The following is a 22,636-nucleotide window of genomic DNA, read 5'->3' as shown; positions in this document are numbered from 1 at the left end:
AAACACAATTATGAGTAGAAAATTAGTCTTTGAAGTTTTACATTAAAGCTTATATTCAAGAAATGTACCTTACTGTATATAAACCAGACATAAGATAGATAATAGGGAATGAATGTAAATAGCTGAATTTATAAGAGAAATTACTAATATCAGGAGGAAAAATACCCTTTTTCTCTTTAACTGGAAATAGTAATGTAAATTTTCATTTGGAATGTGAAGAACTTGCTCAGTGCTGCTCAGGTTATTTGACATTTTGGCTATATTTTGTGTTAAAATGTCTTGCTGTAGAGGGTTCTTTAAAGGCTGTTTTGCTGGTAGTTGGAGACTGACCCACCACAGAGAAAGACACAGTATGCAAGTGGGACACTAAAATAGAGAAACAGTTTTTAAGGAAAGCACAGGTGTGGAAACCCAGCAAAGCGTTTGGTTTTCAGAGTGGTGAGCCTTCCCATCACCTCTCTTTCCGCCATGACAGGACATCAAGAAGGATCCTGCTCCCTGAAAATGGAAAATTAAAAGTCAGAATATTCCTAGTCAGAGAAGCTTTCCTTAAGCATTCTTTCCTTTTATTCCTAATTGGAGACAACTGACTTTCCAACTTGTGCAAAGATTCTGACTTAGATCCTCCGTGGAGGGGTCTGAAGTAAGTGGAATGGAAAACCATATAGATATGGGAAAGTAAATTATGTCTGTTCCAGACATATTTCAAGGTGAAAAAGATCAAAAACAAGTTCCATTGACAGAGTTTGATCTTGTACTGTGAATAAAACCTTTATTTCAAGTGTGTTTGAAATTTCAGATTGTATGTCTTTTAAATGAGTTTTAAACAGAAATCATCACAGAATTCACCAGTTACATATGACTAGGCAAACAATTCTGTTCCATGAAAGCATGGATACTTCAGATTCATGGGCAAATTTTCCTGTTATATACCATTGGAAAGTTTAACTGTCTGGGTATATATGTGTTTTGAGACAATTTTAAAGGCAGGAAATTGTATTTCAAGAAGTATTTAAATAAGAATGTTACCAGATACAGCAGTCCTGTGTTGTTCCAGTGAGATGGATGCATTCCTGGGAGTTTCCCTTAAGAAAGCAGAGCTGTCTGATTGCATAGAGTGTGCTTGGGCTGGTGCTGGTGTGCAGACTGAGTGCCTGGTCCACTGCCAGCCCTCCTAGGAGCTCCCCTCGGGCCAGACAGCTGCTCGCTTGTCCTTGGGGGAGCAAGTCCTTCTACACTTTTGAAGTTTTCAAAACTTGATATATTGTAAACTCTGCAATTTGCTTTTTGAAAACCAAACACCTTCTTAATGTTTATATTTCTGAGTAACTGTCGTGATTTCTGCCCCCATTTGTACATCCTGCTTTGAGGCAGGGGGTTGCAGAGCCTGGTCTGAAGCCATGATTTTGTTCCAGCTAAGCAGCATGGGTTAGGCAGGGTCCCAGTACTGACACTGCTTGTCATCTCCATGCCATGGCACACAGATTCCTGGAAGTTCGTCAGCAGCACTCTGTGGCTTTGAAAGCAGAAAATCACAATGTTCTCAGACAGAAGTTAGTAGGTGATGAAACACAAGCATATTGGATGCCTGTGAACTGCAGATGGCTCTGATAATCCACTTATATATTCTGTCACTCCAGTTCCTACCTAGTTTTGTGTTCTTAAAGCCAGCCATGCCAGACTCGGGCAACCAGAAGCCACCTGTCATGTTCCCAGCAAACAAATTTTTGAGCACTGGTAAACAGAAAAGCTTTTGGGTTAAAAAATCCTTTCAGCCATCGCTTCCTTTTCTGTTTTCTTAGAAGAACTGCAGCAGTACTTATCTTGCACAATTCTACAATTTCTAGTGCAAGTTTCTGGTTTTAGTTACACAGATTATTTCTGGAATGTAGTAATTGAACAGAAGAAGAAGCCAGAGATATCCTGATTATGTGCCTGAAAGGATGTTCTAAACAGTACTTTTATATGTGCAAGATGCTCACAGGTTTTGTTAGGTTTTTTATCTGCTAATTTCTCCAGATAACTTCATGAGGAGCCAACACCAAAAGACATTTCACATTATATTACATAGAGAAATTACATTTGGAGTATTTCCAGTGATTTGCTGTTGCAGATTATAACTTGAAGTTTTTACTAAGTTTATAAGATTTTTTTTTTTTCTCCCTACAATGAAACATGAGGTAAAAAATAAAGGAAAAAGTTTTGGAGTGGTCACTCTAGTTACCTTGAGAAGAGCAGAGAGAAAGCCATAAACCCATTTCTAAAGATGGTGAGGTCTTGAGCCATTTTTGTAAGGACCATCTCAAGTTTATTTATTAGCCTTTAAAAATTTGGTACAAATTAAATTTCTCCAGTCTTTTTCTTAGTTCCTGTTCAGTTGTAGAATGTGTCTGCAGCTTCTTAGGATTTTATGTTTTGTTTTATATTATGCCTCACTAGGTAATACTTGGGTTTTTATCTTGGGATAAGTACTGCCCCTTCAACTTGAGTGCTCATCTTCTCTCACAAAGCAGGGCTAGCATGTAACAGTGTTGAGAGAAGACTTGGCCAACACAAACTTCTGTAAAAGACTGCAGCCAGTCTTACTTTTTCCTAGAAAACAAACTGTATAAACCAGCAAAAAGCTATCCTGCCAATCCAGCCCAGTTCTGTTCCAATGTACTCTTTTAGGAATCCCTCTGACGATTCATTTTCTGTGGCCTTTTGCCTCTTGGTAGAAATTAAATGAACTAATTGGAGATCATTAATCCCCAATCAAATCTGGGAACTGTCACTGGTAACTTTTGGGGTTTTTTTATTAGTAAGGGCATAAAATGTCTCAGAATTTTGTGTAGCATTGTTCATTTAAGTGGAGATTTGGAAGTAACCAAGTCCCACATTTCAGACTACCAGAGCTGGATCTAAATTCCTGTGCAAAAAGCCACACAGATATTTAAGAAGAAAATCGCTCTCCTCTGCATTTGGTTTTAGCCACAGGCAGCAACTGGACACTAATCATGAAGGGTCAGTAACTCAGTCATCTTAAAAATCCAACACATCCATGTTCAGATTGTTTAACCTATTGAATTCAATTACTGGCTTTTCTCTGGCGTGCCTAAAACAAATCAGTGCTGCTGGTTCTCATACCCTTTACCTGGGGGCAGCTTAGGCTGTTTCTAAAACAAGAGTTGAAGGTAAGAGATAATAAATGGGTAACTGGGCCCTTCTATTTGAACTTTCTGAAGAGGTTCCCAAAAAGAAAGTTCCAAAGCTACTTTCCCCTTCCCTTAAAACCTGTTTATCTCATACGTGAGCATTGAAACTAAATGCATGGAAATTTGACCAGGAATAGGAGAATGGTTGTATATGATACTGTTGAACTACTTGCCCAGATGAAATTAGAGTTGGATTAATTTTTAATCACTAATTTATAAATGTCTAGATTTCCTTTTTTCACTTCTGTGGCTGACAGTAAGTCCAGAAAATATTTCACCATTCCTTCACCCACTTCTCAGTTTATTTGGAGAATAATGTAATTCTTTGTCCAAAGCCAGGTGCACAGTGCTGCTCTGTATACAGTCCTGTAGTTTTTAGCAGAATATATTACTAAAAAAGTAACCTTCTATTTTCAAAAAGCATAATCTTAACAAGATGAAGCTTACAAGTATCTTCCATTGATTTATCTTAAATATTTTTCCAAACAGAAGTCATATAAGCAAGGTTAAAATCAGGGTATTACAGTAAGTTTAAAAAAGCTTTGATCAATTTTGCTTAATTCGTTTTACAGAAACTGAGGTTGTAACCACTTTATTTTAAATTTTAATAAGCCATTCTTCATTTCACTAAGAGTAACTAAATGCATATCAGATAACTTGATTTAAGGACCGTTTTTAAAAATTACAACAAGTGCTAGTTTTATGCAGAAAAAAGCAAACAAGATGCAGCTGAGAACCACAAAATATACATCTTCAGTTTTGTTTCTGCATAAAAGGATTAATCACTACAGCTGTACCGTCATAGCAGTATCACCTTTTCTTACTCTCGTTACAGAATGCAGCTTCTCTTACTGTGGCTTGTTTCCCAAGCAAAATAAGTTATACTTGTAGAAGTTCTTTTTAGGCAAGACAACAGTCTGCATGAGAACAACACCAACATGGAAATGGTTGTTGTGCTCCAAGCAGAGGAATTGAGGATTTAGAATAGGCCACAGTGTGAACTGGAAATTCAGTGATAATTGAAATATCATTAGCTATTTCACTGATGATTTTACCAGAGGCATAGAGCTACCATGGGATAATAGGTACACCTTGAGTAGAAGAATGATTCTTCTCCCCACTCCACCCCAGCACCAAACTGTTGATGTTTGGGTATAACCACATAATTTGGTTTTCCAGGGAATGATAGTAATGTCTGATCCTTGGGTTTTGATTTACTAGTGTTGTTAGTGAAAAAGATTAAATGTGTTCATAAATCCCCTTTCTATAGTCCGCTTACCTAATACCTATTGACTTTGGCATAACTTGTAAAGTTCTCCTGAAAGATACATATATTCTTCTTGTTTTGGAATTCAGTAAATTCTGTCTGTGTGTTGAAGTTTTTCTATAAAAACAAATCCTAAGTATCAAAATGTCATAGTTTATTCATAAAATAACCCTAAAGTGTGTGCCAGATAGACAACAAATTTCATGTTGTGTGTATTGTGTGCTAATTTTAGACAAAACCAAATTATTTTGAACCTTTTGTTATAAGAAAAGGCTAAAAGCTATCTATTGCCCTTAATAAGCAGATATGAAAGGTGAGCCATAGAACCATTCTGTGTAAGCAGACAACTGTCATTAGTTAGCAGTAATTCCGCATTCCTTTGATGATGATTTCCAGAATTGTGGAGAAGAGCATCTCAGTAATACAGATCAAACGTACCTGCCAGCACAGAGTAACGGGATCAGAGTGGCTGAGGGCTAGTAACCAAGTGGCATAATCAACCCACAAAATTTTTTCACTAACTGGTCTTCCCCAGTCTGTCATCTATTCAAAACAGTGTTGTTTGTACACTCCCCTAAATGAGACCTTTATGAGCTAGTGGATATCACTTGTTAAGTACTTTAAAAATTAAGGGTAGGTTAGAAGTACTTTAATACCAATTACTTCTTTGTTCTAGTTTTTCAGCCAAGTTTGGAGAGATATTATCCTTGTTGTTTCTTAAAATTCTTGAAACTTGTATATGAAAGTCAAGGAGAGCTTCTATAGAACTACACAGTCATGCTGAAGTCTCCTTCAGCCTTTCGGGGAACACGACACTGTTCAGGAAACAGGATGGGGGAAAGGGGAAAAAAGGCTGCCGGATGAAAAGCTAATGTAGCAACCAAGACGTAAAATCCTCTGGGGTGAGTTACTCTTAAAACATATTGATAACTGTGAGTTAAGACCAGTACTTTTCTGGTTTTGTTTTTGATGAATAACCTATGCAAATGGGAATCCTACTAGACATTAAATTTTTCAGGTAATACAAAGTGTTGCACAGACTGTGAATGAAATAGATGGATGTGCCTTTCCTACAGGATGGTTATTAATTTTAAGGGGGTTTTCATGCATATGGAGTGCTTTCTCTCATTCATGGAAGCAGTAAAATTCTAACAGAATTCTAAACCTTCAAATTCAAACTCTTCAAATTTTATTCTTGTACTATGTCTCTCATCTCAGTCACTGTATTAGCCTGTGGCATTAGTTAACCTTAAGGCACCGACCTTTTGCAGTGCTGATGCAGAAGTAAATCCTTTCTGAACACTCCTGTTATTGCTGATGAGAGTGCAGAAATTCCAGGGAACTCTGGCTCTCTGGTCATGTGCTCCAGTGGTGAGATGATTGCCCGCAGGTGAAGAGAAAATTGCAATTTGAGACAGAGCTTCCACAGCAGGTGTGCATTGCTGAGTCAAGAGCAGGTATTGACAGGTCACTTATTGTGCAGCACTGACTGTCTGACTCCTCAGCAGAGGCAGGTTTGAAAGCATTAGCAGTCATTAACACAGACTTGCAAGCACACGAATGGCTGTAATAGTTCCATGAGATTTGACTTCATAAAACTTGTTTTGAAAAGTCTCAGACAATGCAGCGTAACAGCAAAGCTGTGTGAGTAGGGATTGTTTGTGGAGAAATGGCTATCCAGGGTTTTTGGGCTTGAAAGAAGATAAGGTCATGTTATCAAATGCTGTTTATCAGCAGCATGCAGTAGAAGAAACTAGGGAAGTGTGTCACTTCTTTTGGAAGAAGGAAGGGCAATGTTGACTATGAATTATATTGTTATAGCTAATACCAGTGCATTTAGTAGTTCTAAGAAACAAAGTCATTTGGATTAAAATACATAGTTTTGAAGAGGTATTCTGAGTCATTAAAAATGAAGAGAAAATATTGTTTAAAATATTGCCTGGATTGTAAAATAACTGCTGTACATACAGAATTGACAGTGTCATATATTGCTCTACAGCCTTACCTTTATTATTTCTTTGAGGTTAGTAATGTTAACCTGTCTGCTATAAGATGCTTAGCTTGTTTGCCTAGAAATAAGATGGTGAAGTTGTCATGTGTATTTTTTGAAATCAAGTTAGTTGCACTATAACACAGACTAGTGATTACTTAGATTTGGCCTTCATAGAGTAATGCACACCCCCCCTAATTTTATTTTTTCTGAGGCTGTTTTACCTCCACAAAGCATTCATTGCTAGGCAGAGGGAAACATCATTACTGGAATGTGCTGACAAGAATTTAATAAAGATGGAGCTGTGCAGCAAGTCTCTTCAGAATTGATTGAAATAAATATTCACTCCAGGAGTTGAGATAAATGTGAGTTAAACACATTTAACTATTGCAGCAGGTCTCTATCCTGTCCTCCCTCACAGGAAAAATACCCTTGAAAGAGGATATTTCCCATCACACTGAAAAAGAATATGAAATATTCTGTAAGGTGGGGGGTCCCATCGTAGTTGCAGATATGCAAGTAGGTCTTTTTGTGCTGTTAGTTTGTGTTTGCCATCTGAGATGCTCAGAGGCTGAAGTCATAGCTTCTTGAGCATTTTTTCTGGCAATAAGGCTCAGTTTTAAGAATCATCCATCAATTTTCCTGCCTCTCCATTCTGCTTGTGTGGCAACAGAATGGAGAATCAGAGAACTGACCTAGGTTACAGACAAACTTGTTTTATGCAGCTGCACAAAGGGGTGTGTGTATGCTGGAGTTGGTTAGAGTTGCTAGGGAAGCACATGTATGCCCACCAATTTCAGTATTAATCAGTGATTAATGCCAGCACTACACTCTGCCAGCAGTACACTCTGCAATGCTTTTCAAAACATAACTGTAACTCCAAAATCTGCAGAGACACTGAAGAGAGAATTTAAAATGGGAAGCTTTAGCCCAAGGACAGAAGCCTCTTCAAGTCATCTTTAAAGTCCATGAAGAAAGGCAGGACTTCTTCATGTTCTAGGGTTTAGTTTGACCTCAGTCTTATTTCATGAAGTGGAATACATAGCCAAGAAGTTACTGTTTTCCTGTAAGTGAGAAAACTCACAGGCCCTTGGTTTTTTTCAACACTGCAGAGTGGAGGGCTGGCATCTGTATCAAAAGACAACATTTGTATGAAATACATTAATTCTACAGAGTTTTGGGAAGCTCTCTACCAGTTACAGTGGGGACCCCTAAGAAAGACCCTTTTGTTTTCCATCACAAAAGCTGATGCTAGGAGCTGGACATATGTGCAGGTTTATCTGTTCTGTAAGTTTCAGTGGCTGTGGTTTATCAGCATTTTACATCAGCTGTATTTCTCTTCTGATAGCTGTGAGTATGGATAAAAATTGGGAGAATTTATAGAATCACAGAATTGTGAGGGTTTGGAAGGGACCTATGGAGATCATCCAGTCGAACCCCCCTGCCTAGACAGGATCCCCTAGAGCAGGTTAGAAAGGAATGCATCCAGGTGGGTTTTGAGAGTCTTCAGAGAGAATCCATGACCTCCCTGGGCAGCTTTAATAGATTTAAAAGCTGTAACCAGGGTTTGGACCAGCTCTTCAGTGCCTTTTACTCAGTGGTAAAGTATTTGTTAAGAGAGAAGCACTGAGAGGCCTCCTGTAACAAATGGGTTACTGATTTAATTTGCTGAGTATTTAGCCTAGAACTCACAGAACTGTCTTAACACTTTTTATGTGGAGTATAAAAATGTTAGTGAGACAAATATTTTTTACATATTTTGCTGGCAGACGTCTGCTGCACAGACTAATGTTGCATATTTTCAGTGAACCCATAATAGTTTGCGTTTCAGCATAGATTGCAGAGACATTGGTTCCCACATTCCCCCATTTCCCTTTGTCTTGGAGTCTCCTGTCACTATACAGCAAAGCTTTTTTCCCCTAGAATGTTACTTTAAAAGTAAAAAGAGTAGAAGCTGCTATGTGAAGTCTTGCCTTTGGATGAATTTCTGAACTGTCTGTTCTAGGAGGTAGCATTTCCTTTGTTCCAAGAGCATAAACTCAGGACTTCGCTGCGGACAGGCAAAAGCACTGCCATCAAAGAAGACTCTCACATGGATTTGTGTCACTTATCAATGAGCAGTTACCCATTGATGCTCACAAGTGGTTCATAATTCTCTCTGAGTAGACAGCATTTTTGTGGGTTCATATTCTTCGCCTGACAAAATGCCTGTAACACTTCTGCCAAAGGCAGTGTTTTCCAAGGCTTAGCTTTCCCGGTGCCAAGAATTCTTCAAAAGCAGTCCAAAAGCCAAGTACTAGTGGGCATAAAAAGCCTACTGTGGCAATAGAAAAGGCTTTAAAAACTTTTGTATTTGTTCATACAAGTGTTTCAGTGTGGAAAATCCTGTCTTTAAGCTTCATTAACTTTATAAGACTGCAAACTAAGAGTCCAGTGTTTGATGCATTTTCATGCATTTAAATTTTAAGACAATGAGCATTAAAGTTGAAATGCAGTTACAAGCAAGCACGAAAAAAAAAAAAATATTTTCACTCCAGAACAAAGTACTGTGAGGCCTGCAGCTCTGCAACACTCCAGCATATACCTAGATGGAAGTTTTAAGGGAGCCATTCATAGAAAAATGCAAAATTCGTTGAGCAATGTATAAGAGAAAGGATTGGTCTCTAAAAAGAAAGAGTAATAGCTGTAAGCTGCAAGATGCAAGACAATGATGTTTTTGCCATGCTGTGTTGCCTAAAATCTTCCAGCACTGTCCAGCTGTCTAGGATGGATGTAGTGATGAAACTTCTAAGTCACTGCTGAGAATTTTTCAAAATCCCATACTCTCACTACTCTACAAGCAGTTTGATATAATGAAATATCTATTCTGGCATGCAGGGTGAGATCTGAGTAACAAAATGTGCAATGGCAGAGAGGGTGCAGCCAGAGGATGTTTAAGGTCCCTTCTGATCCAAACCATTCTCTGATTCTATGAATAGCCCCAAGTACTGAAGTCTGGGATTCTAGGAAATGTGACTGGGCTTCCCAGTACACACCAGCCATCAAACATTGAGTACATTCAAGTTCAACATTAAGCAAGTATGTCAACAACATATATGGTGCTTGCAGCAGTTCTGTCATGCACAAAAGACACAAGTCCAAACATTAATACAGAATATGCTATTTAAATGGGGAACAGAACAGCTTTGTGATTCATCACAGCATGAACACTAGTCTTCTTTATAGTTGTTCCATAAAATTCACACAATTTTATATGCTACTCTTGAAATAACACAAACTGAATTCCAGACTTGCTTTCATGTGAGAACCTATGGGCTCATACAAGAGTTGTGTGAATGATTTCACTTTGCAGTGCTATTGCTTAGCAAATTCTAAAACTGCAACACAGGACTAAATTGGATTTGGATTTCTGTGTGGCATCTCTGTAGCCATCTAAACTCTCAGTCTTTAAGCTGTCTGCTTCCATTGCTGTCTGCTTTTCATTTCCATTATTGAGCTGAATTACAGATAAAATGTACCACCTTTGGAAATTTAACTTGGTTACTGTAGCTTTTGCAGGTTTTGCAAATTTGCAGGTTTTCCTGTATGCCAGAATTTTTCATTCAGTTTCACGGCAAATCTTTTCCTGTATTCCTTTAGATGTCTCTAAAACCTTTGTTAATACCTGTTTTGTTGAGTCCTGTGAGTTCCCCAAGCTGCTCTGATGCGCACAGGAGAGGGGCTGTGAGGAGCGTTGTGTTCCCGCGGGCTGCGGCTGTGGGTGGGTTGGGGCTGCGAGGGGCGGCTGCTCCATGCTGGGCAGACACTGGGCACCTCAGAGACCCTGACCTGCACGGGGCGTTTGGGAGTGACTGGGCAGAGTCCAGGATGTGCAGCTTCTCTGCAGGCCATGGTAGGGATGTAGATGTGCATCTAGTCTGCAAACTCAGCATTCTAAAAGCCATAAGCTGGTCTGAGCTGTGTGACTTCAGGATGAATGTAATTCCTGCAGCCAGTGGATTTGTGGCAGGCAGGCAGGGAGAGAGATGTGCCTGAATAGTAGATCACAGAGGGTTGCATACAGCAATCTGCTTCTATCTGAATGTTTTCCACATTTGTCATCCAAGCGAAGGGGATTGCAGAACTTTTAAGGTTCAAATTAGGAGTTTTTTTAAATCAGCAGTTTTAACTATTTTAGTAGTGTTGTGTTGGACTGTGCTGTTAACTTAAAACTTACCACCTTATGCATGGATTATTCCGTTTTTGAAAGTGGAGACAAATCAGTGCCTGTGTTTAAAGCCCTGGGAGACTGCATTCAGTTCAAGATGTTTTTTTGTTTTGCTTAGGAAAATAGGAGTGACCAACTAGTCCTGATGGCTGTAAATTCTTAGAGGTCTTAGTAAATGTCTTTAATTTGTTCTGTCTTATTTGTGTAACACAGAAAATATTCTTCTTTGTCAAAAAAACCTTCACCCGAGTAAGGAAATAAAACTAGATGAGGCTGCTACTACAGCCTTAAAGCAAAGCCACTGTAGTGCACATGCATTTCTTAAAATACTTTTTTTTCCCCCCACAGACCTAAAGATTTTCGAAGGAAGTAATAAAAATGAAAGAAGTGCCGTCAGGAGTGTCTCTCCTTCCTCAAAGAAAATTCTTCTAATATGGAAGCATCTGTGCAGCTCAGTCAACCCTTCTATGCTAAATGTTTCTGACAGGTGTTAGCAAATTTGACTTGGTAAGATTATAGAAATTCCTGTATTTGAAACAGCTAAGATTAGGTATTATCTTGTTAATGCCATCTGTGCATTGTATGATCTGGTATTTTTTATTGACATTTGATTTGATACTGTTATTAAAGAATTAATACCTTTGTAATGAGTATTTGCATCTCATAGAAACAGTTCATTGACTACTGCTATGAAGTCGCTCACTGCTGACAAACCACTGTTCCTCAAAGACCTTGTTGAAATAACAGGCATTAAAGGCAGATCAACAGAGAGGTACTTCTCCTTTTTTCCCCGCTTCAGCTTCAATCTGATTTTCATTCAAGTCACAGGAACATGCCTTACCTGCTTTAAGGAACATATTGCAGAACAGAGAAACATTTTTATTATGAAAACCAAATGAGGAGATCAAACGTAAGTGTCGAATGGTGCAAAAAAAGTCATAAAATTCACTTCACTTTTGCAAGCTACTTGCCTGAAATTCCTGTCTGCTTTCCTGCTCTGAAAACCCTCAAGCCAAAGCTGTTCTGTAGATAAGTAAAACACCTGTTGTTTGCTGTGTTGCAGGAAATGCTGGTATGTTATTTGCCAAATTTTACAATGTCTGGTGAGGAGAATTGGAGTGTTATACATCTGTTTCATATAAGCATCATACAGGAAGAAAACTAGTTGTTTATTTATAAACATATTTCATTCCATGAAATAATGGTTTGGTATTGGGCCTTTCTTTGACATTCAGATGGGCTTATCCCAGAAAAAATTCCTATCTAGTGAATGGGCAGCCTTCACTTCCAAGTTAGTTAGTACACTGCATTAACTAGTGAAAGTATTTTTGAAAGGCCTAGGTTGCAGTAAATGCTCTTTTCTGTGTAAGGACACAGTATACAGTTCATTGGTAAGATCGGTGTGGCATCAGCTGTTCATCATGTGCTGAATCCTTCAGTCAGCAGCTTCAGTTTCTTAGGTGGTCTGGAAGAAATATGAGACACTCTTGATTATTCAGAGACTGGATTTTGGAGAAAATCTTGACTGACTGTGTCTTACTTCTTTTGGCAAACATACAATTCCTGAATAGTATTTTTATAACTGGGAAGAGCAGAGAGTAACTAGTTAGTTACTCTTTATTACCAAGATAGGTCCAGCAAGTGACTCTGTATGATTGATGATACCAGAAGCATTCTGGTCAGCCTGGTGCCAGTAAATGGCACAGTAAATAGAAAGTTAAAATAAATGAACTACTGCAATTGAAGCTTGTGTTTTACTATGTAAATAGTTACAAAATTTGAATGAGTATGGCCACTTCATTTTCCCCAAGTCATTTGTTTAATTCACTCCATGTACACCATGTGGTGTGAGGAGGAGGTGGCAGTGACAACCAGTTGTGCAGGTGTCCCGCACAGGGGATCCCTCAGGCCCAGAGCACCCAAATTCCCTGTGTCCAGGGTGGGGGCTGTGCTGCTTCCAGCTGCTCCCCAGCCTGGCCCAGGAGACTGTGGGGTGTGGGAGCTGTTGGACTGGCATAGCACAGGTGACATCCACTGCACACCACAAGCAACCTCAGGGATTTGGTCAGGCTGTTCTATGGAGTAAATAACACTAATTGCCTTATTTTGATCAGTTTGATTATGCTGTATCCCTACGTCCCTGGTGTTGCCCTGTGGTCTCATCACTCTCTGTGGTCCCAAAAGAACCTGAGATTTGGATATAGTGTTGCAGGCCAGCCAGTCATGACTAATATATTGTGCACTCTTAGCAGGAGACTCAAAGTCTTCCAAAGACAAAATGGGCAGAATTGCTTGAAAGCTGATTTTTTTCCATCAGTGACCTTCCACAGGTCAGCATATATCAAGCAGAACTGAACTGTGTCAGTAGAACATGAATGGGAGTGAGCTAACCAGGGAGGGGCAGAGGGAGTTTGCAGTTGGGGTAAGTTAACATGGGTATTCCCTGCTGCCAGTGCCAGCATGGAAATTAACTCTGTGACCCCAGGCATTGTATTTAGTTTTAATAATACCTCTGAGTATCAGTTGCATGTGCCAGGCTGTGGTACCTGAGAGCCATGTGAGCTGTGGCCAAGAGAGCCATGCTCTCTTGGGGCCTCAATGTTCTGTCAAGTGGGGTTAAGCTGCTAAAAAATAAAGTCCATGAATATTAAGTTGTTTGTCCTGGGGCCAGTTCTCGTAAGCCCTAGAAAAACACTTAATACACCCAAGGATAGCTCAGCGACTACTTTGGGGGCATAAAATAAGCAGGATGGCTTCTGCTGTGGTGTTAGAAACAAAAAAGGTTTAATAAAGGCAAAATAACAAATAGAAAAACTCGAGCCAGGTACAGAGGTCTGCCCCTGGTAGAAACACTTCACACAAAAGCCCCTCTTCTCTTTTGTTGTTCTTTTCTACTTGATTGATCAGGCGGGACTTTTTGGCTTCTATCCAATTAGATGTACTCTGGTGTTTGGTGAAGTCCCTGAGGCCCTATAAGGTGGCTTTCCACCTAACAGTTGAGAGAAGGTTCTGGGCTTCTTTCCTTTTTTGGGGGACAAAGGTTAGTTTTGCCACTCTGTCAAGCTGCTAAAAAATAAAGTCCATGAACTACATTAAACTTTTCTACCTTCTATTTTAAATGCAAGTGCAGGCAACTAAATGACAATCAACTCACATTCTATCAACTTTTATCGCCTTTCCCCAAGAAAATGGGTGGAGTCAGAGGTGAAAGAACCTAGGAAGCCAGAGCCTGCTAGTCCCATGTGCAAATCGTGTGTGCTACTAATGAGGCTGAATTCTAAGTGAGATAATTGGAGATTCCATAGTAAAGGTACCCATTCATCTTCTTCCTGGTGAGCTAAGGGAGTGGCTGGCAGTGGCCAGAGGCCAAACCTGACAGGCTTTTCTTTACTGTAGAATATTACTAGACCCGTTTCCAGTCAGGGATGAGCAGGAGGATGGTCCTGAGATGTGCAGGACAGCCTCTCAATGTCTGTATAGGGCTGAAGAAAAAGTGTTCCAAACGCATGCTTTCAACTTAAATGGCCATTCTTGAGCTAAATCTTGCTCAGTCTCCAGTGCTGTTCAAAGCTGTTTATTGAGTCTCTTTTTAACTTACCTTGTTTGTAGATGATTAATTGCTCTGTGCTCAAGTTGGATTGGTGTTTTGCCTTCCTCTCCTCATTAGCTGATCCAAGTTGCCATCCCAACTACACCTGCCAGTCTTTTGATTTGGGCATGTTGACATGAGGAATCTCACATCTGCAGTTGGTACAACTACCTCAGCTCAGTTACTCTCTGCATTTGTCCATATACAATTTAAAAAATAAGACTAAATAATGTTTATACTACAGCCTTTAAAATAAAACTGTTGCCCCAAAGTGGTGAAAATAGGAAATGTATTTCCTTCTCATTACATTCTGTCCCCTTAAGATCTAATGCAGTTGTTTTGAGTTAAAAATCAAATTAATACAGAATTACCATACAAAAGCTTGCCACTTTTATTTGCATACAAAACAGAAATGAAAGAGGTTCACAATAAATTATCAGTGTGCTCCCATGGAACATTCTTCTGTATTTATTTTAGGTGAGTTAAGAAAACAGTGGTCTGTAATGTAAGAAATCTTTACAAAAGGATAATAACTGGGGTGCAAGGACACCTGATGCATTGTTCTCCAGTGGATTTAGTCAGGTTACTCTGCTAGTAAAGCAATTAATCCAAAACTTAGAGAAAGTAATCAGCTGGGGAAAAATGGATAACAAAACATTAACTTTCGTGAATGGTTCTATGTACACCACCTAGCCAGATGCATTTCTCAGATACAGTTTGAAGTGTGAACAGAACAGTACTCCAGAGCAAGATCTACAAGTGACCTTTCATCATCAGCTAGCACCAACCCACTAACATACTAAACTTCTGGCATGCAAGATAATTACCATTATTTGTTGTGTCAACTGGCCATGTACACTTTTCTCTCCTTTAACATAAGAGACTGTAAACATCTTCAGTGACAGGTGAGGCACCAGGGCAAAAGGCCAAACACAGGTGTGCATAAAATGTTTCCCTTTTTTAAACAGTTCATTGAGGGGGGCTTTTTCCGTTTGCCTTAGTGTGCACTGGGGTCTTGGCGCTCCTTTTGGCTATCCTCCTTGCGAAGCGACTGATTCCCGGGGATCTCAGCTCAGCGGCTTCCATCTCCTCTTGAACAGGAGTAAACTCTGCTTGAGCAAGATGAGGTGATGGATAGGACTGGGAGTATGGGGATGGTAAGGGGTAGGACCCGTGAACTACGTACGGCTGTTGCTCACCATCATAAAGGTCGTCAGGGTCATAGATTTGGTAGGAGTTATGTGGCAAGTGCACTACTGGGATGTCTTGATCAGTTGGCTCACCGTATCCACCTTAACCCACCACCACCAAGAGTATTCATACGGTTAACACAGGAGAAGGGGAGTAGAAAATTAAAGCATTCATTAGGAAATTGACATTTTATATATAGATATATTTCTATATCATGTGTGTGAGTATATATATATAATCTTTAAATACAAATCTTTTATTCACATAAAGGAACAATGAAAACATTTAACAAAATTAATAAGCTGGAGCAATTGGAAACCCACCAACAGACAGCCAAGTTAGTTGGAAACCACCACCACAATTTGTCAAATGTCCGGTTGTAATACTGTGCTCATTATACACTGCACACTCTGCCTGCTATAGCTTATTCCAATTATGAGCTAGAATACATCAGTAGCAGGCAAAAATGGGTCAGGCAATAATTTTTAGCAGTGCCAGGAAGCCAAGTGCATGTACAGCAGCTGTAAGTTCATTAGTGGTAGTCATTATCGTTGCTGGAAAGCACAGAGCAGTTCAGCATCCATCTCTGACCTTCAGCCCAATGAGACCTGAACCAGAATGAGCCTTTCACCTTCTGGATTGGTAGCCATTGTAAGGGATTGGGCCTTAAAACAGGAAATGAACAACGGGGAGGGGAAGTGAGGAGAAAAGGATAGGAAGAGATGACAACAAAAACATTCAGGTAAGTAAAACATACAAATCAGCTCAGGGGTAGATTAAACTGTAAACATTAAACAAATATGCCTTATGCATAACATTTGCAGTTTAGCGCTTTACTAATTAATTTTGGTTTTAGGTTGGGTGATTTAATTTTTGGCAATTGTGTTAACTTCTTCCCATGGCCTCTCCGTGCTATAATGAGGTGGGAAAGTAGGATGCTAGGATACAGAGAAAATACAGAAGGAATCATTTTCTCCAGATGGCTTCATTGGTTAATGATGGACACGTGCATCCCTGTGCCATGTTACACTACTACAGGTTTAGTAAGGGTCATGCTCTCATGCCACTCAGAGGCACATGGAAGGGGAGGTTGAGCAACACGTTTGAGAAACTACAAGTGTAAAAACTCTGCTGTCACAAACATGAGTTGGTAGGGCTTCAACACAGAATACTGAGATGGAGCAGGCTCATACAGCTACACAAACACGTACAGGACAAAACCCACTAGGCAGGATCAGTTTTAGAGGCTGGGATCAGACGGTGGTCACTTTCCTTTGGTCACTACGCTGGGTCACCTTCTCTTCATGCTGCAGTCCCACAAAGTAGAGCCACACTGGACACGCAGGTTTTTAAGGAGCCACCACATTTTAGTGCAAGTTTCATCGGTAGCCTCCATCTCACTTGGGCTGTTAGAAAATGCCACCCACACCTGCAAACGGCAGCTGTCCCGACTCCTCGCTACTCACCTCCCATGCCGTACCCAGCGCAGGAGGACGGGTCACAGTACCCTGGAGGCCCAGCAGGACCCGGTGAGCCCGGGGATCCCGTGTGACCAGCAGGACCTCGTGGGCCTGGAGATCCTGGTGGTCCCGGGCTGCCAGTTCGACTTTCTCCTGGAGGTCCTGCATAGAACAGGGAGATGAAACATCTGTGCAGTGTCTGTCATGAAAGCAGGGATATGAGGCCATCTTTCCTGGCCTGGAAAACATGGCACTGAGTGTGTTATAAACACTTCCAGGAGACAGCTTGAGAGGGGGAGCAAGGCATCCTGGCTCTGACTCCCCTGGGCAAGCTAAGGGAAAGACTTCAGCCTCTGGCAAGGAAGACAGAGCAGCAGCCTGAGAGGAGACCCACTTCCAATGAGCTTCCTCTCTGGCTACTGCTTCATTTTCCTTGCCAGAGACAGCTTCTAGGCAGAACTGGAGCAAATGTTTCACCAAACATCAGATTTCTGGAAAGGGATTTTCAGGGGGAAAGGATAGCCCTGGGTGCCTGCACAGCTCTTGATTCCTCCCACTCCATTTCCATACAGTTTCTGGGTAATGCTGTGACTTGATACCAGTGCCTAACAGCCAGGATATCCTCCTGAGGTCAATGCAATTTTATTCCTGTTTCAACAGGACCTGGTTATCACTCTCTCTGCTTTTTCAGGACCTAAATATAAATCCATGTGATACAATGTGCTTAATTACTATACGTTTCTCTGTCAACTCATGTTTAGGTATGACATTAAGTCAATGAGAAAACAAATGTAATTAGTCCAGATTAATTTTTTCCCCTTCTAGAACCCATGTCTGAAAAAAAAACCAAAACATTAAACATTTTTAAAAGGTGGGTTTGGGGAAGCAGTTTATCATAGGGAAAATGAAAATACTTGTGTGATAGGTGACACCATCATGTGGCACATTCCAACATGCTATTACATAGTAAGAACATTATGACAGTTAAGGTGCCTGAACTGTTACTCTTCTGCTACTCTCCTTAAGGAGAAAGACAGAGCTCTAAGCTTCTTCACACGTGGGTCAGAATGGTCTAATCTAGATGCCTCAAATGTAAGTTTACCTGTGGATCCTGGTGGGCCTCGGGGTCCTTGTGTTCCAACACCTGGATTGCCTTTCTCTCCTTTCTCACCTGGTAAACCTAAGGAAATAGTATTCAGTCACATTTTGATCAAAACTGTGAGCAGTATTTATTATTTAGCCAGGATTATAGTTCCATATGCTATTTTTCATCTAAAAACAGATGGCAGAGAAGGAAGAAGGTGAAAATTAAAAATTATTTGGTTCTTTTTCCATCTCTCCCCTGACAGCCTCTGAGGGGAAATGTCATTCTTGGGGTCTTAAACATTCCTGCTGCCATGGTGGTTTCATCAGGATGGTATGCAGAGGCATCAACCAGTTTCCAGGTTGCACTTCCTGTGGAAAGCTGCCTCTGGACTACACCAACGTGCAACTATTGTAAGTCAGAAGAGTCTTCCAAGCCTTGTTGCTATAAATTACTGTGTGGCCCAAAACAGTCAAATTTTGGTGCTACAGCAAATTTTCCTTCAAACATTCACCCACCAAAGAGTGGTACAGCACAAGATTGTTCATGGAGAGAGTTGTTACCAGTTATGGCAGATTCTTGCTAAAACATGAGAAAGAAGTTTCATCACAGTCAAAATCTGACCCATCACAGTCAAAATCTGACCCCCAAGTAAAGCCCAATCCAAACATTTCCCAGTCTTGAAACTCTGATATCCCAACAGGCAGACCCACTGAGTTGTGCTCCTGCACTCACTCGTGGCACTAAATTTCTCTCCTTGTGTCTGATCTGTGGAGATCACAAATCTGGTAATTCAGAGAAAGCACTGCTTACTTCCAGCTTTCCATCTCCTTCTGCACTGCCACTATGGCATCCTATAAAAACACTTTCTATATGCAGCCATCACAATAAGCAGTGTTGAACTATAGTAGGTGTCAAAACTATAAATTCCAGACCCTGAGTTTCCACTGGTGACTTGGAAATTCTCATAAAGTCTGTGTTTGATTTGGATGGTTCAAAGACACCAAATCCTGGCTGGTTTGTGGGACTTTCCTTCCCCCCCCCCCCCATTTTCCAGACCTCCCTTGCAGCACTGGTAATTGCTCTCCTGGCTTCACAGCTTCCCTGTTTTCAGAATCAAAGTCTATACATGGCACCCTCATCAACACAGAGCAGAAAGAAAATAGCTGCTGCCCTGGATGGGACAATACCTGCAGCTCCAACTGACTGAGCTCCTTCCCTCCTCTCTGCTCAGGTAACTGCTGCCTCTTAGGGCAAAACAGCTGGAGAACACCTCATTTTTGCAAGGAATCATAGGAGCACAGAATATGCTGAGTTGGAAGACACCACAAAGATCATTGAGTCTGGTTCCCAGCCCTGCACAGCACCATCCCCAAGGGTCACACCAGGTGCCTGAGAGCATTGTCCAAATGCTTCTTGAGCTCTTTCAGGCTGGTGCTGTGACCACTGCCCTGAGGAGCCTGTTCAGTGCCCAAACACCCTCTGGGTAAAGAACCTTTTCCTGATATCCAACCAATGTCTCCCCTGACACAACTTCAGGCCGTTCCCTTGGGTTCTGTCACTGTCATCACAGAGAAGAGATCAGTGCCTGCACCTCCTCTTCTCCTCACGAGGAAGTTGTAACTGCAACGAGGTCTCTCCTCAGTCTCCTGGTTGGACAAACCAAGTGGCCTCAGCCCCTCCTCATCAGGTTTCCCCTCAGAGTCACAGAAGATCTTTTTTGCCTTCTTAAGCTAATTTGTAATGGAAGCAAATAAGTAAATAAAAAGTGTGGGAAAAAATGTAATTAAAACCCATCGATGGCAAAGAATTGCTCACATCAAGTTTATCAAATACGAGTCTGCTGAAGTGAAGTGGATTCAGTATCTGTAAAGGAGTTATGGGTCTTCTGCAGGAACAAGAGGCTTCTAGGTCAACATATTGTCTGACCCCCATATGGAAAACACAGGCCACACCACTGCAAACAGTAAATCCAGAGTGAGCACGTAATTTTTAACCAAAGCATGGATGACCTCTTTACCTTACCTCTACAAGGTTCTTTGCCACTGTCCTGGCAAAGTTAAAGCATTGCCTGTTTCCCTTTTTTGCCTTTTATTTCCTTCAGTTGCATAACTGTGAGGGAAGGATAGTGGTGGTGGTGGTTTTTGCCACATGCCTGAAATTTGCTTAGCCCTGGCTTGCTTCAAACATATGCAGAAACTCATCTATTGCAATTCTCTGTACTGCAGGCCTTGTAACAAGGTAAGTGTGTCCAAATTATCTCTTACCCCACAGGACCTGCAGGGAAAGGTTTGCCCTTTGCAAAAGGCAAAGTCTGTTTTTGTGAATTGCTTTTTTCCTGAGAATGACCCATTACAAGCATCTGCAATCTACACAGCTGTTCAGTACAAGGACCATTGCTTATCCTACTGCATGGTAACATTACTTGGTGACTTCAAAGGCAGCAGCCACAATGTTTTGAAATCACAGCCTGCCATGCACTCAATTATAATTATTAACACACACCAAAACACATACTCGTATGTGATGTTCACAGGATAAAATGTCAGTAAGAAATGCTAAACATGAAACAAATATACTCAGGCTAAGAATAAAACATTCATTCTAGAATAAATTATGAATCTCTTGTGCAGGGCAAACCTTCTTTGAAAGCAAACACTGAAGGCCAAGATAAAAGTCTGCATCAGGTTTCTTTTAGTCTGATTTCCAGTAAAGTTTATCCAAGTTAAAGAGAACATAAACACTGATGCAAAAATATCCTACTCCTAAGGCAAAATGCTCATGAGTTAAAGCGATGGGCTTCTCTAAAGAACTTAAGAGACTCACAGACCTCTTAGCTCACTCCTAATAAATGTTAGACTATTCAAAGTTCACCCAACTCATCTTTGGTGCCACAGAGCATGGCTTACAAAAAGCCAACCAGAGAAGCCATCACTCTTGTGGGTTACTGCAATGGTTAATTGCCCTCAGAATGAAAGTGTGTGTATCAAAACTTGCCATTTGAGTTAAGGATGCCTTCAGGTCCCAGGATCTGCTTTCATGTTGTGCTCTGGACATGCTTCAGCAATACCATCAAACTGTCTCTCCCCTTCTTGCTAACCATGGGTTTATGTCTTGTCCCCATCCCAAATAAGCAATGTCTTCATTTAAGCCCCATGGAGATAACAAGCAACTGAAATCAATTATTTCCAACTCTACATTAAAGATAACTCTGATAGCACCAGTTATTGAAAACTCAATAACTCATAAACACATTCTCTAGCAAAGAAAAATAGATTTCCATGATATCTGCACAAATGGAAATCTCAAGTGTTCTTTATCTAATTTTCTCTTTAAGGGAATACTGTCCTGTGAGGAGAACTATGTATTGCGCTTAAGAAAAATTAAACTGCTACCAAAAATGTCCTCTTTTCAAGATGTTCGGCTGTGAGCATAGTGTAAAACAACACATGGTTGTGATTTTTTAATTTTTTTAATCCAGATGAAGCTAAAACTGGAAATAAAAATATTTAATTGACAAAACTGGCAAAAGTTCCATTTAATTCCACTGAAATTTTGCCATCACAGCTGTAATGTGTCTTTTGATAGCACATGTTTAACTGACTCTTTCATATGAAGCCAGGAAGCAAATAAGGATGAAGCTGTGCTTGAGAACAGTAACTTTCCCAGTGACAACTTAGGTATTTATTGTACTTTAATCGTAGTGGGATAGGCTGAGTAGCTCTAAGGTTTATTGAGCACTTCAGACCACGTAAGAGCTGAAGTCCATTCAGTAGTAGAACTGCACTTTCACAGCATCTGAAAGTTAGCAGTGCCTCAGAATAATTTTTACTATGGCTTTTCCATTTTTCCACAAAGTTGAGAAAAAATCCATGTATTATAAAAATAACTGGAAATCAAAAAGAAGAAAAGAATGTGTCTATACCATTTTGCAGAGACGCAACTACTTCCTGGGCATTCAGAAGCCAGACACTAGTTATTTAAGTCCCAGATCATAAACAAAACCAAAACAAAATGTGTTCAAACTAGCAGAAAGGAAAATAGAAACCAATGCTGTGAGCTAATTAAAATTAAAAGAGATGAGGGCTGTGAATAATCAGTATTTGTTTTTTTTCCAAACCCTATACTTATGCAAATAAGCAAAGAGCAAAATTCTAGTAATTTATCTGGGATTATTTACTGTAGGGGGCTGGTAATACAACGTGGCCTCTCAGCTGCCAACAGACGCTGGGAACTGAATCTGTCAAGAGAATGGCTTGTCCTTTCTCACTGAGGTGGTCTTTCTTGGAAGGACCAGCTCAGTGTGTTACTGGTGAGAGGAATCCCATCCAGGAATGGGACATCATGGACCTAGAAGTTCAAGTGGAGGTTTCTAACACAACTCCATACACTCAATCCATGTCTCTTTCCAAAGCCTCTGATTAATGCTTGGCAGAGTGACAAGGTAAACAAAGGAAAAGAAGCTGTTGGCCAGGCAAGTGAGCAGGGAAGTTCACTGATGTCTCTCACTGCTGACATTTCCAGTAAAGCTCTCTTTGGTGCACCATTTCTAACCAGTTCCACATGCTGCTTTTTGAAGTGCCCCTTCTTACAGGCTGGGATTGAAGAGGAGGTAGGCAGGAGAGGTGAGCTGAAAGAAGCATCTGGCCTCCCC

At 40.5% G+C, this 22,636-nt stretch overlaps 2 protein-coding genes across 3 annotated transcripts in view; one reads left to right on the top strand and one right to left on the bottom strand.

Annotated features, from left to right (window-relative positions):
• MRPL13 (mitochondrial ribosomal protein L13) overlaps positions 1 to 11,427 on the top strand; it is a 28,981-nt gene extending 17,554 nt beyond the window's left edge. For both annotated transcript variants that reach the window (XM_041470693.1, XM_041470694.1), the window contains exon 7: positions 11,007 to 11,427. In XM_041470693.1, the coding sequence (XP_041326627.1) occupies positions 11,007 to 11,031 (25 nt within the window). In that variant the 3' untranslated portion in view covers positions 11,032 to 11,427. The remainder of the gene's footprint in view (positions 1 to 11,006) is intronic.
• Positions 11,428 to 13,731: 2,304 nt separating this feature from the next.
• COL14A1 (collagen type XIV alpha 1 chain) overlaps positions 13,732 to 22,636 on the bottom strand; it is a 114,018-nt gene continuing 105,113 nt past the window's right edge. Inside the window, exons 47-49 of the mRNA XM_041470570.1 lie at positions 18,001 to 18,078; positions 16,905 to 17,060; positions 13,732 to 15,539 (exon numbers count right to left, since the gene is read on the bottom strand). Of these exons, the coding sequence (XP_041326504.1) occupies positions 15,217 to 15,539; positions 16,905 to 17,060; positions 18,001 to 18,078 (557 nt within the window). The 3' untranslated portion in view covers positions 13,732 to 15,216. The remainder of the gene's footprint in view (positions 15,540 to 16,904; positions 17,061 to 18,000; positions 18,079 to 22,636) is intronic.

Source organism: Pyrgilauda ruficollis, unplaced genomic scaffold (assembly GCF_017590135.1).
Source record: "Pyrgilauda ruficollis isolate IOZ18807 unplaced genomic scaffold, ASM1759013v1 scaffold25, whole genome shotgun sequence".
Classification (NCBI taxonomy): Eukaryota; Metazoa; Chordata; class Aves; order Passeriformes; family Passeridae; genus Pyrgilauda; species Pyrgilauda ruficollis.
Note: the sequence above shows the minus strand (reverse complement) of the source record. Positions and strands in the feature narration are given on the sequence as shown.